General features: G+C 41.9%; 1 protein-coding gene across 1 annotated transcript; it reads right to left on the minus strand.

The window, feature by feature from the left end:
- Window positions 1-2,627: 2,627 nt before the first annotated feature.
- LOC310633228 (vomeronasal type-2 receptor 26-like) lies at window positions 2,628-13,059 on the minus strand (the record flags this gene model as incomplete). Its single annotated transcript, XM_083350915.1, has 4 exons — window positions 2,628-3,553; window positions 7,382-7,508; window positions 8,108-8,338; window positions 12,865-13,059. The coding sequence occupies 4 exons, from the start codon at window positions 13,057-13,059 to the stop codon at window positions 2,628-2,630; spliced, it is 1,479 nt and encodes a 492-aa protein (XP_083207041.1).
- Window positions 13,060-14,413: the final 1,354 nt, after the last annotated feature.

Raw genomic sequence — 14,413 nt, forward strand, 5'->3', positions numbered from 1 at the left:
CACATACATCAGCTACTTTGTTTCCTATTTCTCTCACGGTTATAATACTCATGTTCCAAATATACATAGACCTATCTACTTTGCAATTTCATATTGCACAGATTACAAATAGTACATTTGTATTGTCAAATGAGGGACATGGTGGCTCAGTGGGTTAGGACACTGAGCTTGTCGATTAGAAGGTCGGCAGTTTGGCGGGTCGAATCCCGAGTGCCGCGTAACAGAGTGAGCGCCTGTTACTCATCCCAGCTTCTGCCAACCTAGCAGTTCGAAAGCACGTAAAAATGCAAGTAGAAAAATAGGGAACACTACGGTGGGAAGGTAACAGCGTTCTGTGCTAGTCATGCCGGCCACATGACCACGGAGACGTTCTCGGACAAGTGCTGGCTCTTCGGCTTTGAAACAGAGATGAGCACCGGCCCCTAGAGTTGGAAACGACTAGCACGCATGTGCGGGGGAACCTTTACCTTTTATTGTGAAATAGTATAAAGTTCAAGACAAAGCTTTGTTTTAAAACACTACTGTGGGGCCTATCACAGGTTTGCTCCAGCCTCTTGTTATATGAGGAGGGGGCTATATTTTCATCTCCCACAACATGAATCATAACATTCCATTCAATCAAATCAGCCAGCTAAACATTTGTCAACCTTTCTTCCCAGTCTTGGTTCTCTGGTGCAATGACTCCTTTCCTTTTCTATGTATGTTGTTTCTCCTTAAAGATAGTTCAGAACATGATTCATTTTTCCCCGCTCTATATAAGGTTTTTTCATAAAATGTGAGCGTTCCTCCAGCACTGCCATCATGGATGCTGCCCTATCTTGTACTGTATTGAAGTCTCTGCCATCACATGACCAGCCACCAAATGGAACTACAGAGATCATTTTTTGACATCTTCAGTCTTCTTGAAGATCTCAACAGGAGGGACCTTGACATTTTCCATTTGGAAGACAGGGGCAATGAGACAAATGAGGAAACGACATAACATAGACTTCCTCAGCTTCTAATAGCTCCTTACCAGGGGTTGTCACTCAGCAGAGATTTTGCTCTCTATGCTGAATTACTACAAATATATATGTTCTGTATAGCCAGCTATCCCCAACCTGCTCCTTCAGGTCTTCCAGCAGTGTAATTATGGTCAATGTAATTGAGTCCATCTGCAATCAAAGGCAGTCATCAACTGTAGGGATCTCCAAGCCCCAGTCCGTGGATTAGTACTAGGCTGCTGAGAACTGGGCCACACAAAGGCTGGTGGATGAGCAAAGCTTCATCTGCACATGCACGGAAACTAGGTTGCATGTGCAAAACCATTCCCTCCTCCCCACTGCCCCTACTCCATGTGCTGCCCCACTCACACACACGTAACTGGTTTAGTGAGTTTATTAATGTTCCCCAGTAATTCTCTTTACCAATACTTAGTGCTGTCCCAATAAGTACCCAGCTACAAGCAAGCCAAGATTAGCCCATAAAGCAATTGGTCAATAGTCCATACACAAGTGAAAGTTGCTCAAATAGCTCCACCAATCAAACTTACAAACTTAGGCAAAAATTAAATATACACACAAAAGCTCACTTAGCAAGAAAAGCTCAGAGTTGCCAAGGCACAATTCCAAACACAGTGAAGCAGGAAGCACAATGAACAAACAGCCAACAAACCAACATGTTCCTAGCAATGCCTCCCTCTTGTCTGCTGTGATAAATATCCAGCTTCCTGGTGCAATCTATCAGGATGGGTGGAGTCTTCTCTTCCCAAGTAGTCTGGCTGACCTTTGTTGCTCCTGCCTTTTCTCTGTTCTGTGTGCTCTCAGATCAGATGCAGAAGGCAGTTCCTTCTCTTCGCTGGCCATCTGCCCCGGCAGGCTTTCCTCAGCTGAAGCCTCCTCTGATTCTCTTTTGGCCAACTGTTCAGAGTCATTAATTAATTGACATCCTGAATTGCCAGCAATGGGCTCATCCTCCCTTGACCTGATTTCTGAGGAAGAATCTGGGGAGTCATGCAAGGAAGACATCACACTCCATGGAAGACAGTTTTTCTTCCAAAATAGGTCCTGGAGTCAGAAAGGTTGGGGACTGTTGATCTACTGCACCTAGATCTCAGATTGATTGGCACCATTGCCCAGCTGCATTTTCTCTTAGAAATTTGTTTTTTCACATTTTCACAACTGGGATCTATCTTTTTGTGCTTGAAATCCAACATTCTGGATCAGGAAGCCCAGAAAGATGTAGACCCAGTCTGATTTCTATGTGAGGAGTGCAAAGTCAACAGTTAAGGCATACCATTCAATATTACATTTCATCTTTTAATACTAGACTAAAATTCCGAAACAAAAATCAACTGGAAACATTTCTCAATGAATTAATTTTGCTAAAGTGTTTTCATGTTTGAAGATTTTAACATTTTCTTGCTGTCATCAAGGTTTTTAATTCAAACAATCTTCAAGAGGAGGGTACAGAAATACTGCTCTCCCCATGGAACATTTTCCCCAAAGAGTCTAGACATATTGTATCATTATATGCATTTTCTCCCGTAGTGTAAAGTATAAAGCACTTCAAACAATCCACCAAATTCCCCTGGAATATCTAATCAAGGAATGATATAGTGGCACCTGAGAGGGTTATGACATTAAGGATTATTTTGCATTTACTTTCAAGTCATCTTTAGTTTTTGCCGTTAGTTGCTCCTTTGTATTCAGGTCAGGTCGTACCAAAATAATGTAGCATTTAGGGATGAAAATGCAGCCCAGCAGTCCAGCACTGGAGGCCAGGATGGAGAAGACCTGCACAGCCACCATGTACTTCCCTTTGGTACTCAGATAGGTGGGGACAAAAGATACCCAAACACTGCAGAAGACCAGCATGCTGAAGGTGATCAGCTTGGCTTCATTGAAGGCCCCAGGAAGGTTCCTGGCGAGGAAAGCCACCGTGAAGCAGATGGCAGCCAAGAAACCCATGTATGAGAGGGCACCATAAAACATGGTGACAGAGCCTTCATTGCACTTCAGAACAATCTCTTCTGGCTGGGAGTGCATGTCAGAATCAGGGAATGGGGGAGAAAGTTCCAGCCAGATGGTACAGATGACAATTTGGAGGCCAGAGCAAGAAAGAACAATGGAGTTGGCCAAGGTCTTTCCCAGCCATCTCCTCACAGCATTCCCAGGTCTTGTGGCCAGGAAAGCCAGCACTACTGTGATTGTTTTGGCTAAGATGGAAGACACTGCAATAGAGAAGATGATGCTGAAGGATGTTTGCCTGAGAATGCAGGTGGCTGCTCTTGGACGACCAATGAAGAGGAGGGAAGTCAAGAAGGACAGCAGGAGAGAGACCAAGAGGATGTAGGAGAGGTCCCGGTTGTTGGCCTTGACTATGGGAGTTTCTAAGAATTTGATGAAGATTGCTAAGATGAAGGCAGTGACCAAAGACAAGAAGAGGCTAAATGAAGCAAGGATTATCCCCAAGTCTTCTTTGTAAGACAGGAAAGTTACTTTCTTGGGAATGCATTTAGTTTGGTCTTTATTTGGGTGCTGATCATCTGGACATCTTGTGCACTTCTCTGCATCTGGGGAGAAGACAGGCAAGACCTCAAATATTAGTTTTACCTGACCATAATAAGACACTCTTTTTCAATATGCATATGTGTTATTGCTATGATACTGTCCTTTAAATCCAGGTTTTGTCAAAGGGAAAGTTTTGTTGAAATTTTTCTAGTGTGAACATGGAAGGAAAAGAACTAAGATCAATAAAATAATGTTGATTTGGTGATTCACCAAATAATGGTGAAGTTCCGGGTTGAAACAAGTTTGTTGGAGTGGACAAGAATGTTCCAAGGAGGGGAAGAGACTCCTAGGAGCTATGTCACCAGACATGTTACTTCCAAGATAATATATGAGCCCAGATGCTGATCAATCTGAACTCCATAGTTTTAATCTGTATTCTTTTCTCAGTGATTGGCTGGTATGCTACTGGGTTTCCTTTCTGGACCTGAACATGCAAGGAAGATAGTTGATATTATTTGTATTTGGCCAGTGGGATCACACAGATGGGATTTTTTGGGGAAAGGTGCAGTAAAATAGTCTGATGATACAGGGGACCCTTGGAAGACAGAGTGGTTGTTTAGGAAGACCTGAGTATTGTAGAACTCCCAGTGCCAAAGATCATAACATGTTTCTTCTACAATAAATCATAAGCAAAAAGTTGGCCTTTATTTACAAAATCCAGGCTGCAGATTTTTATTTCTCCCCTTCCTACTCCTACTTCAGAATTTTCTTTGAGGCCAGCTTCCCACTGTTGTCCAAAAGAATTTCTTAATGTCAAATTGGAGTACATAAAGTTTGCAAACAATAGAAGAGATGGGAAGAGAGCCAGTCCTCTCCTGTTATGAGTCTCAACTTTCAGTTCTCATCATAGTCCACAATAGGGCATTGTGAGATAAACCACATTGTGAGACAAACCACATATACATTGCTTTGGAACATCAAGACTCAAATACAAAAGGCCAGGATTGGAACTGTGACTTTGCAATGCATGGTTCATTAAATTGATACTGTGTGATTACTACCAGGTTCCTGTGCTCAGCCCCGAAGACATAGGAAGGTGATGAGATGGGCTGGTCTTCACCAGACAGGTTCCTGCAAAGAGACCTGGAAGTACAATGATGACTTAACAAAGTTTTCTCCCCAAAGGTGCCTATTTTTGAGTGAGGGGCCTGGGATGAAGATGGCATTGATTCTACTCTTAAGTGATGACTGGCCAGAGTAGCATGGAGGTAATGTGTCCATCCCAATTCTTCTTCACCTCTTAGCAGCTTTTTATTTATTATTTTAATTATTTATCAAGTTGACAGTTGCCTCATATCTCATAAGAAGTGACTTTGGATAGTGTACAGCAAAAAAAGTCAAAAGCAGTCAAATTAAAAAAAAACATAAAATAGGCCAGAGAACAGATCACTAAGAAGGCCATATCAGGATCTCACCAGTCCCCTCACACCCTCAGGTTTTGAGATACTTGGCTAGGTTTTGAGATACGTATGGAAAATAAGGATAGATGGAGATGACCTCATTTCAGGCGTGGGAAGAATGGACCTGTTGTTCTTCTTTCAGACTCTCACAGCTTCCAGATATCAAAGATTCAGACTCTTCTTGACCTCTCAGTGGCTTTTGATACCATCAATTGTGATACCTTCTTCGACTAGCTATGGGAGTTAGGGGTAGGTGGCACTGTACTGTGTTGGTTCTCCTCCTTCTTCCTGGGCAGGTTCCAGTCAATGTTCAAAAGAGCTCCTACATGTATAATCCTTCCTTCCTTCCTTCCTTCCTTCCTTCCTTCCTTCCTTCCTTCCTTCCTTCCTTCCTTCCTTCCTTCCTTCCTCTTTAACCTTTATACAAGGCTGCTGATGGTCAGCTAATGTTTTGGAGAGAGGTATTACCAGTATGCTGATGTTGCTCCATGCTACATCTCTATTCCACGCTACCTGAGTGATGTCTGGACATCCTATTCCAGGCTCTGAAGGGGGGAACCTCAGTGAGGGTGCAACTGTTTGGAACTTTAGATGCTGGGGACCTTCTATCCATGGTGTTGGATGAGGTGGCACTTCCTCAGACAGAAATGGTGCACAGTCTGGGATCTGCCTCACAGCATGAAGAGCAGATGGCAGCCATAATCTGGAGGGCCTTTGCACATGTTACAGAGTGTGACAGTTGTGCCTGTTCCTGGAGCAGGAGATCCTGCTCATTCTGACTCATGCCTGTGTGACGATCTATCTGGACTATTGTAGTCCACTCTACATGGCATTGTCCTTGAAGAGCATTTGGAAGCTTGAATGGTGTAGTTTCATGGATGCTACATATTTTTATTTTTGTATCACTACCATCATTTTTAATTTCTTTTGATTTGGTTGGCTAGAATTATTTGTTGAGATGAATGGTTATGCAAATTGAATTAATGAATAAATACATTTTATCTATATTACTCTGGGACTACATCTATAACAAATCTGAGATATAGAAATCTAGAGAACTACTTGATGGCAGCAAAGAGATGAAAACCAAACTCTTGGCTTCCACCTTGTAACAATCCAGTTGTTTGCAACTCATATTTGCTAACTTTCCTTTGAGAACGAATCCTGTGTGGAGGTCTGACCTTGCCCATTGCCCAGAAGATCCTGTCAGCCCCACCTTGTAGACCAGATGTGAGAATCAAATCCACAAGAAGGCAAGAACAGAGTTGGAAGTCTTCTAGTCCAACCATCTGTTCAAGCAGGTGTCCTTATAGCATTTCAGACAAATGGTTATCCTAGGTGTTCTCAATAGCCTCCAGAGATGGAGCATCAAATCCTTTTGAAGCAAAGCCATTCCACTGATTAATTGTTCTGTCAGAAAATTTATCCTTATTTCTGGGTTGGCCATCTCCTTCATTTGTTTCCATCCATTGCTTCTTGTTCTGCCTTCAGGGGCTTTGGAGAAGAGCTTGAATCCCTCTTCTTTGTGGCAACCACTGAGATATTGGCAAACAGCTCTTATATCATCCCTAGTCTTCTTTTCATTAAACTAGACATACTCAATTCCAGCAACCATTCTTCATATGTTTTAGTGTCCAGGCAACTAATCATCTTTGTTGCTCTTCTCTGCACTCTTTCTAGAGTCTCAACATCTTTTTTAATGCACAGTGACCAAAACTAGATACAACATTCCAAGTGTGGTTTCAACAGAGCATTATACAGTGGTACTAACACTTCATGTGATCTCGATTCTATCCCTCTGTTAATGAAACCAAGGGTCTGTTGGCTTTTTTGTGGCTACAGCACATAGTTAAGTGATTGTCCTCTAGGACTCCAAGATCCTTCTCACTTTTATTAAAGTTGGCACTAATAACTGAATCTCGCAAATTGAATTGCCTTGTACCCTCTGTACCTTCTTATAGCAATAGCACTTAGACATATACTGCTTCACTGTGCTTCACAGCCATCTCTAAGTGCTTCACAGAGTCAGATTATTCCCCCCAACAATCTGGGTCCTCATTTTCCCAACCTTGGAAGGATGGAAGGCTGAGGTAACCTTGAGCCGGTGAGACTTGAACTGCCAAACTGCTGATAGCTGGCAGTCAGCAGAAGTAGCCTGCAATACTGCATTCTAACCACTGCACCACACTGCAATAGTTCATCAAATGAGGGAAATGTCTCTGAGCTGTTTCCAAATGTTAAGTTCACATTCTAAAAAAAGGCTTTAGATTCTTTTGTCTTCATGCATGTCTCCTTTAAATTCCTTCTGCTGTAAAGACCCTTAACCGAGGTTTGCAAGTTTGCTCCTGAACATCCCTGAAGGGAAATGCTTCAGTGATTATTCTACTCAACCTTCAAGGTCTGTCTCTCTTTCTCCCTTGTGTCTCCTACCTTCCTGTGTGGAGATGGTGCCTTTTGCGCACATGATACACCTGTAGCAACAAAGAGGCCTTCCTTCCAGGACCACCTTGGCTTGGCCAAGATGACAGCTTTCGGTACACCTGGAGCGAGGCAGGGACTGAACAAGAAAGAGAAGGAGCATCAGTTATTGATGAACAGGTGTTGCCACAGTCATGGAACTATGAGGAAAACAAACTCTTGGAGGAATGGGAATGTGCTAGCAAAATAGAAACACAGGAGGATTAGAAAATAGAAATACAGAAGGAATAGAAAACCAATAATCAAGGCCCACTGCAATATTTATTTATTTAACAGTGCACATTTCTACATTTCAGGAAAATAGGAGAAAATCATACAGTCATACACAATTGTCAGTAGGATTCTCTAATCTATACTCTGACCTTTGAATTCATATAACTTAGTTTTATTGTTTTGGCTGGAAATCTACCAAGAAGAAGTTTTCTTCATTACCCAATAGACAGCAATCATCCAATCAAATTTGCTCTATACAGGGCAAAAATAAGGAAGAACGAGGTAGGATCTGAATCTGGCTAATCCACAATAGACCTCTGGAATCCCATTCAGCAATTTCATTGGAAACAACAGCTATTCCAAGCGATCCTTCAACCCAGCTTCACCCATTTTCCATCTATTTCCCAATTGGTTCAAAGAATGAAAGAGAGGTTGGAGAGCATTAAATAAAGACTCTCAGCTTACCTGGTTAAACCTCTGGAACCAGTTTGTGGCCTCCTGGTCAAGGATGAATTCAAGATTTTTGGACCCCCGTGGTCTATCTATCCTCCCAAACTTCACTGCCCCGAAGGACTTATTAGGAAAGGGCACCCAGTTGACGGTATCAAATTTGGCAGAAAGAGCCCCCTTCTCATCCAGAAAAAGTCCCTCCATGCAAGTATTGTAGAAGTGGGAATCTCCCAGGAAAGGATGAAGCTAGATAGAGAAAGGAAAAAACAATATGAGAAAAATGAAAACAAGCTCTATAAGTAGAGTTGACATCATCATCATCATCATCATCATCATCATCATCATCATCATCATAAGTTGGAAGAGACCTTGGAGGTCATCTAGTCCAACCCCCTGCTCAGGCAGGAAACCTTATACCATTTCAGGCAAATGCCTGTCCAGTCTCTTCTTAAAAACCTCCAGTGTTGGAGCATTCACCACCTCTGGAGGCAGGTTGTTCCACTGGTTAATTGTTCTAACTGTCAGGAAATTTCTCCTTAGTTCTAGGTTGCTTCTCTCCTTGACTAGTTTCCATCCGTTGCTTCTTGTCCTGCTTTCAGGTGCTTTGGAGAATAGCTTGACTCCCTCTTCTTTGTGGCAGCCCCTGAGATATTGGAACACTGCTATCATGTCACCCCTCACCCTTCTCTTCATTAAACTAGACATACCCAATTCCAGCAACCGTTCTCTATATGTTTTAGCCTCCAGTCCCCCAATCATCTTTGTTGCTCTTCTCTGTACTCTTTCTAGAGTCTCGACATCTTTTTTACATCGTGGTGACCAAAACTGGATGCAGTATTCCAGGTGTGGCCTTACCAAAGCATTGTAAAGTGGTATTAGTACTTCACTTGATCTTCTATCCCTCTGTTAATGCAGCCTAGCACTGTGTTGGCTTTTTTGGCAGCTGCAGCACACTGCTGGCTCATATTGAAGTGATTGTCTACTAAGACTCCGAGATCCCTCTCACAGTTACTACTATTGAGCAAGGTACCACCTATACTATACCTATGCATTTGATTTTTCCTGCCTAAATGTAGAACCTTACTTTTTTCACCATTGAATTTCATTTTGTTAGATAGTGCCCAGTGTTCGAGTCTGTCCACATCCTTCTGTATCTTAAACCTATCTTCTGGAGTATTGGTGTCATCTGCAAATTTGATGAGTTCCCCATCTATCCCCTCATCCAAATCGTTAATGAAGATATTGAAGAGCACTGGGCCCAGAACAGAGCCCTGGGGCACCCCACTACACACTTCCTTCCATTGAGGACCACACGCTGAGTACGGCCTGTCAGCCAGTTACGAATCCATCTGGTGGTAATGCTATCTAACCCACATTTTTCTACCTTATCAAGTAGTAGGTTGTGATCTACTTTATCAAATGCCTTACTGAAGTCCAAGTAAATTATATCTACAGCATTCCTCTGGTCCACTAGTTTTGTCACTTGGTCAAAGAATGTAATAAGATTTGTCTGGCATGATCTGTTTTTGACAAACCCATGTTGACTTTTAGTGATGACTTTGTTTGCATCAAGGTGTTCGCTGATTTGTTGTTTGATTATCTTTTCCAGAATCTTCCCAGGTATTGAGGTCAGGCTGATAGGTCTGTAGTTTCCTGGATCTATTTTTTCCCTCTTTTTGAAGATGGGAACTACATCAGCTCTTTTCCTCTGGTAGTTCCCCAGTGCTCCAGGATCTTTGAAAAATATAGTTCAGTGGTTCTGAGATCACATCTGCCAGTTCCTTGAGAACCTTGGGGTGTAATCCATCTGGTCCTGGTGATTTGAACTCGTCTAGGCTGGACAGGTGCTCACCATTTTCTTGCCTATCTTAACTTGCGTTTCTATTCTGTTTTTTATGGCACTGGTTTGGGTAGGTTGGACTGTTTTTTCCCTTTGTGTAAAGACAGATGCAAAAAACGAATTAAATAGTTCTGCTTTCTCCCTATTGCTTGTCACCTTCTTGCCACTTTCACCCACTAATGGACCAATCAATTCCTTAACTTTGAAAACTTCCGGTGGCTGTGCGGCGCCGGAGACAGCCCTCCCGGGCTGCCCGCGGCTCAGCTGAGTGATTTCCGCCCGAAACAGTGCCGATCAGCTGTTTGGGCGAATTTGAAGCCCCCTCCTCGGGAGAAGAGGAGGGGGTGAGGCCCCAGGTAGGGGTCGAGTTCTCCGGGGCCGCCTGAGCTTGTAGCTTGGGCGGCTGAAGGATCGAACTCCCCCGTAGCCTGGGTCGCTCCCAGCTGGCCAGCGCCTCTGCTCCTGATTTCTTGGAGCAGAGCCAGGCGTCTGCGACCACCCCTGCCTGAAGGAAGGACTATGGAATAAAAAGAGCAGGCAGAGCGGTACAAGAGGAAAAGGTGAAGAGGATTATTTTATTTTACTCTTGAGCTTGATGGACTTTTTAAACTTAAAGTGAAGGTGCGTCACAATTGAAAGTAAAAGATGGCGGCTAAACCTCCCCCTAAAACTCTTCGGAGTGCTGGAACTTCTCCGGTGCAACAATCATCATTGCAGGCATTGCATCCTCCTGATGTATTGACATCGAAGGATTTACAAGATGCTCTTGAAAAACATACCCAGGTAATTTTGGAATCAATGGGTGATAAATTTGCACAGATGGAGGAGAAATTGGAGAAGTTGGAGGAGAGAATGGAGGAGAGGATGGAACAGAAGTTCAGTGTGATGAAGGTAGACATTTTGTCTTCAGTGTATAAAGTGGCTGAATGTGTGGAAGATTTGACTCAAAAGAATGCCATATTAGAAGCAAAAGTATTGGAGAATGAAGATTTAAGAGACAAAATGGATAGAGACTTGAGTCTTGCTCAATATTTCCAGATGCAGTTTGCCATTAGAATCAGAGGTTTAAAGGAGAATATTAAGGAAGATCTAAAGCAGCTGGTTTCTGAGGCTCTCGAAGTGGTATTGAAACAGCCAGCATCTGAAATAAAAGGAGGCATGGATAAAGTGTTTCGTGTGAATTCATGGATTGCTAGACAGAGAAAGTTGCCTAGAGATGTGGTGGTTTATTTTGCAAAAAGGGAAATTAGAGATGAAGTTATACAAGCTGCCTATGATACTAAAGTTGTGATTGCTGATCAAGAAGTTCTGGTTCTAAAAGAAATTCCTCCAAAGATTTTAAGGAGAAGGAAGGATTTTACATTTCTTGTGCAAGAGCTCAAGCAACGAGATATAAGGTTCAGATGGGAGATCCCAGCTGGGTTGATGGTGATGCATGAAGGTAAAAGGTACCGTCTGGTTACTGTGATGCAAGCGCGTGATTTTTACAATAATGTTTTAAAAGCAACCCCATTAACACTTCTGGAAGCTGCAAAGGGATCTGGAGAAGGAGAACATCAAGAGGCTGAAGATGGACAGACAGAGGAGAATGGTGCTGGAGGAGATCAAGTTACAACTTCTTTGGATGATCCCAGAGAACAGAGGGTGACGCGTGCTGCTTTAAAACGATCAAAAAAGATAAAAGAACAAGATCAGCAGAAGTCTATGGAACTTTCACAACGTACTTACAGCCAAGCAGTGGGAGGTGGGAAAAGATTTGGGTGAGGAATGTAAAACTTACACAAGCTTGAAATCTAAGAGAGAATTTTTACAAAATGTTTTATAGATGGCATTTAGATCTTAAAAAGCTAAGTATGTATCTGAATTATTAGCCTAAATGTTGGAGGTGCGGTGATGAAGACGCAATATATTTTCATATATGGTGGACTTGTAAAAAGGTTAAGGCTTTTTGGATAAAAGTCTGGTGGAACATACAGAAGATTTTTAAATGGAGGTTAAAGTTTTGTCCGCAACCTTTTTTTTGGGGGGGGGGGAATAATTACAGATGCTACAGTTGTGGACACTAAGTTGATGTTGAATTTAATTATGGCAGCAAGACTTTTGATAGGTCAGTACTGGAAGAAAGAGGAACTGCCGACCATAGAAGAGTGGACTTTAAAGGTTTCCGACCTGGTTGAAATGGCGAAGATTTCGGCCTATTTGAAAGATTACTTGCAAGAACGCTATATTATGGAAGGGAGAAAATGGATTGAGTTTATCCAGAATAAGTATAGGGTTAAGAAGTTTTATGTAGTATTTGAATAAGTCTTCTTTCTTTTTTTCTTTTTCTATCTTAGTTTTTTTAATATATATTTAATATTACTAAGGTTTGTTTTATCCTATATAAGCTAGAGAGTGATAGATTTTAGAGTTTATGGTTGTTAGTATATGGTTGTTTATGATTGTTTTTTTATATATACCTTGTATTTAGCTCTGGGAAGTCGGGGGGGGAGGGGGGGAGGGGGGAGAGGAAGGGGGGGAGGGAGAAGGGAGGGGGAGGGGGGATTTTTAAGGGAAAAATTGTATGTTAAAACTTTTCAATAAAAAAAAATTCCTTAACTTTTTTCTTGTTTTTTATATGTTGAAAGAAGCATTTTTTGTTATTTTTTGACTTTGGTCGCAAGCCTTAGTTCATTTTGAGCCTTAGCTTTCCTCACTTCATCTTTGCAGGCACAGGCTATTTGCTGATATTCTGACTTAGTTATGTGCCCCTCTTTCCAATTCTTATACATCATGCATATAACTCCAATTCAGGAATTACCAGAAAGTGGGTGGATAACCAGCCCCAGCAACCTCACAAAATGGAAGAAAAAGATTGAAAGATTAACATTCCCACACCATATTTTTAATGCCGGAAGGTTCATCTTCAGGATGTTTGAAGGAAAGCAAATACCTGCCACATCTGAAGGACCAGCCTGTGACCTCTTTCCTTCATTGTTTTCTGCTTGGACCTGGATAAGTAGGCAGCATGTGATGCCCGAGCAACTGCCCAGGCAAGGTTGTAAATACCATAGCCATCCAGAGAGAGGGTTTTTTCCACCACCTCTTCCTGCAGGCTCTCCAGATCCTCGTTCTCCTGGCATCTCATCCTTCCTTTCACAGAAAAAAAGTGTTTGGAATACAAACAATTGAATGCCATTCTGCCAAAATCTTGCATAGGGATAAAAAATGTTTCATAAACGTATTGTGGTCTTCTTTGAGTCTGAATTAAGAAAGAGAAGAAACCTTGGAGATGCTGGGGAGACAGGATTTCAAGAGATAAATTCATGAAGAGGTCCCACATTGCTGTGGTAATCCAAACTTTCGGCAGGATAGGTTTCACAAGCTGTTCAATAAACTTTTGCAGTATTTTTATACAACTGTAGAAATAGCGATTTTCTCCATAGTATATGAACACATTGACTTGCTTCCACAAGTGAAGTGCTTCAGTGTATAGCAACCACAATTTCCAGGACAATGTTGGGATGCTCACAGAGAATGCTACACAAATTGTGTTCCTGGTTAATACGGAGTTCATAATCTGTAGAAATCTTTGTCCGTTCTCAGTGTCTGGTGCAAGGAGACCGACCCAATTCCACCGAAAATGTTGGAGCAATTTGGCAATTCCCCAATATAAGTAATCTTCTTTGGGGAACATCCGGTAGATGAATGGGAACTGAGTTTTATCATTCAGAGTTTCAGACACAAAACCATAACTGACCTTATAAGAAGGGTCAAAATTTACACGGTTTGATATTTTGATGGAAGATCATTAATGTGCACATACTCAAACACACTTTCATGGAGAAATAATAATAATAATAATAATAATAATAATAATAATAATAATAATAATAATAATAATAAGTGGGAAGGGACCTTGGAGGTCATCTAGTCCAACCCCCTGCTAAGGCAGGAAATCCTATACCATTTCAGACAAATGGCTGTCCAGTCTCTTCTTAAAAACTTCCAGTTTTTCAGCTACATCAATATAAGTATTGATGTAGCTGAAGATCCCTATAAGTGTTCCACCAAAACTTAAGTGCACAATATTTCTCAGATGCTGGAATAGTTGATTTCTGCCCTAGGTGAAGTGATGGTGCAGGTTGTCTCAGCTGTCCAATTCACCTGTTACAATGTATGAACTGGAAGAGTTTGGTAATTGTAAGAGGATTTCCACAATGGTTAGTTCCACAGTGGAACAGAATGCCTATTTTCACTTTGGCTAGATGGTAATATTTTGGGGATGCTGTTAAGAGTGGATTCCTGTACTGGGGAGAGGTTGGGCTATATGATCTCCAGTATCACTTCTATTCTGTTCTTCTAAAATGTGCAGAAATAGCCTATGAGTATTCTATACTTTTGAAGGGTAACCAAAGGCAGGGGAGAAATTCAGCTCCAGTGTCCTCTTGAAGTCAGTGCCCTAATGTTTGGATGGCTGAGAGGTCTTAAGTGCCAAGACA

This window comes from Vipera ursinii (assembly GCF_947247035.1).
Source record: "Vipera ursinii genome assembly, chromosome: 2".
Lineage (NCBI taxonomy): Eukaryota > Metazoa > Chordata > Lepidosauria > Squamata > Viperidae > Vipera > Vipera ursinii.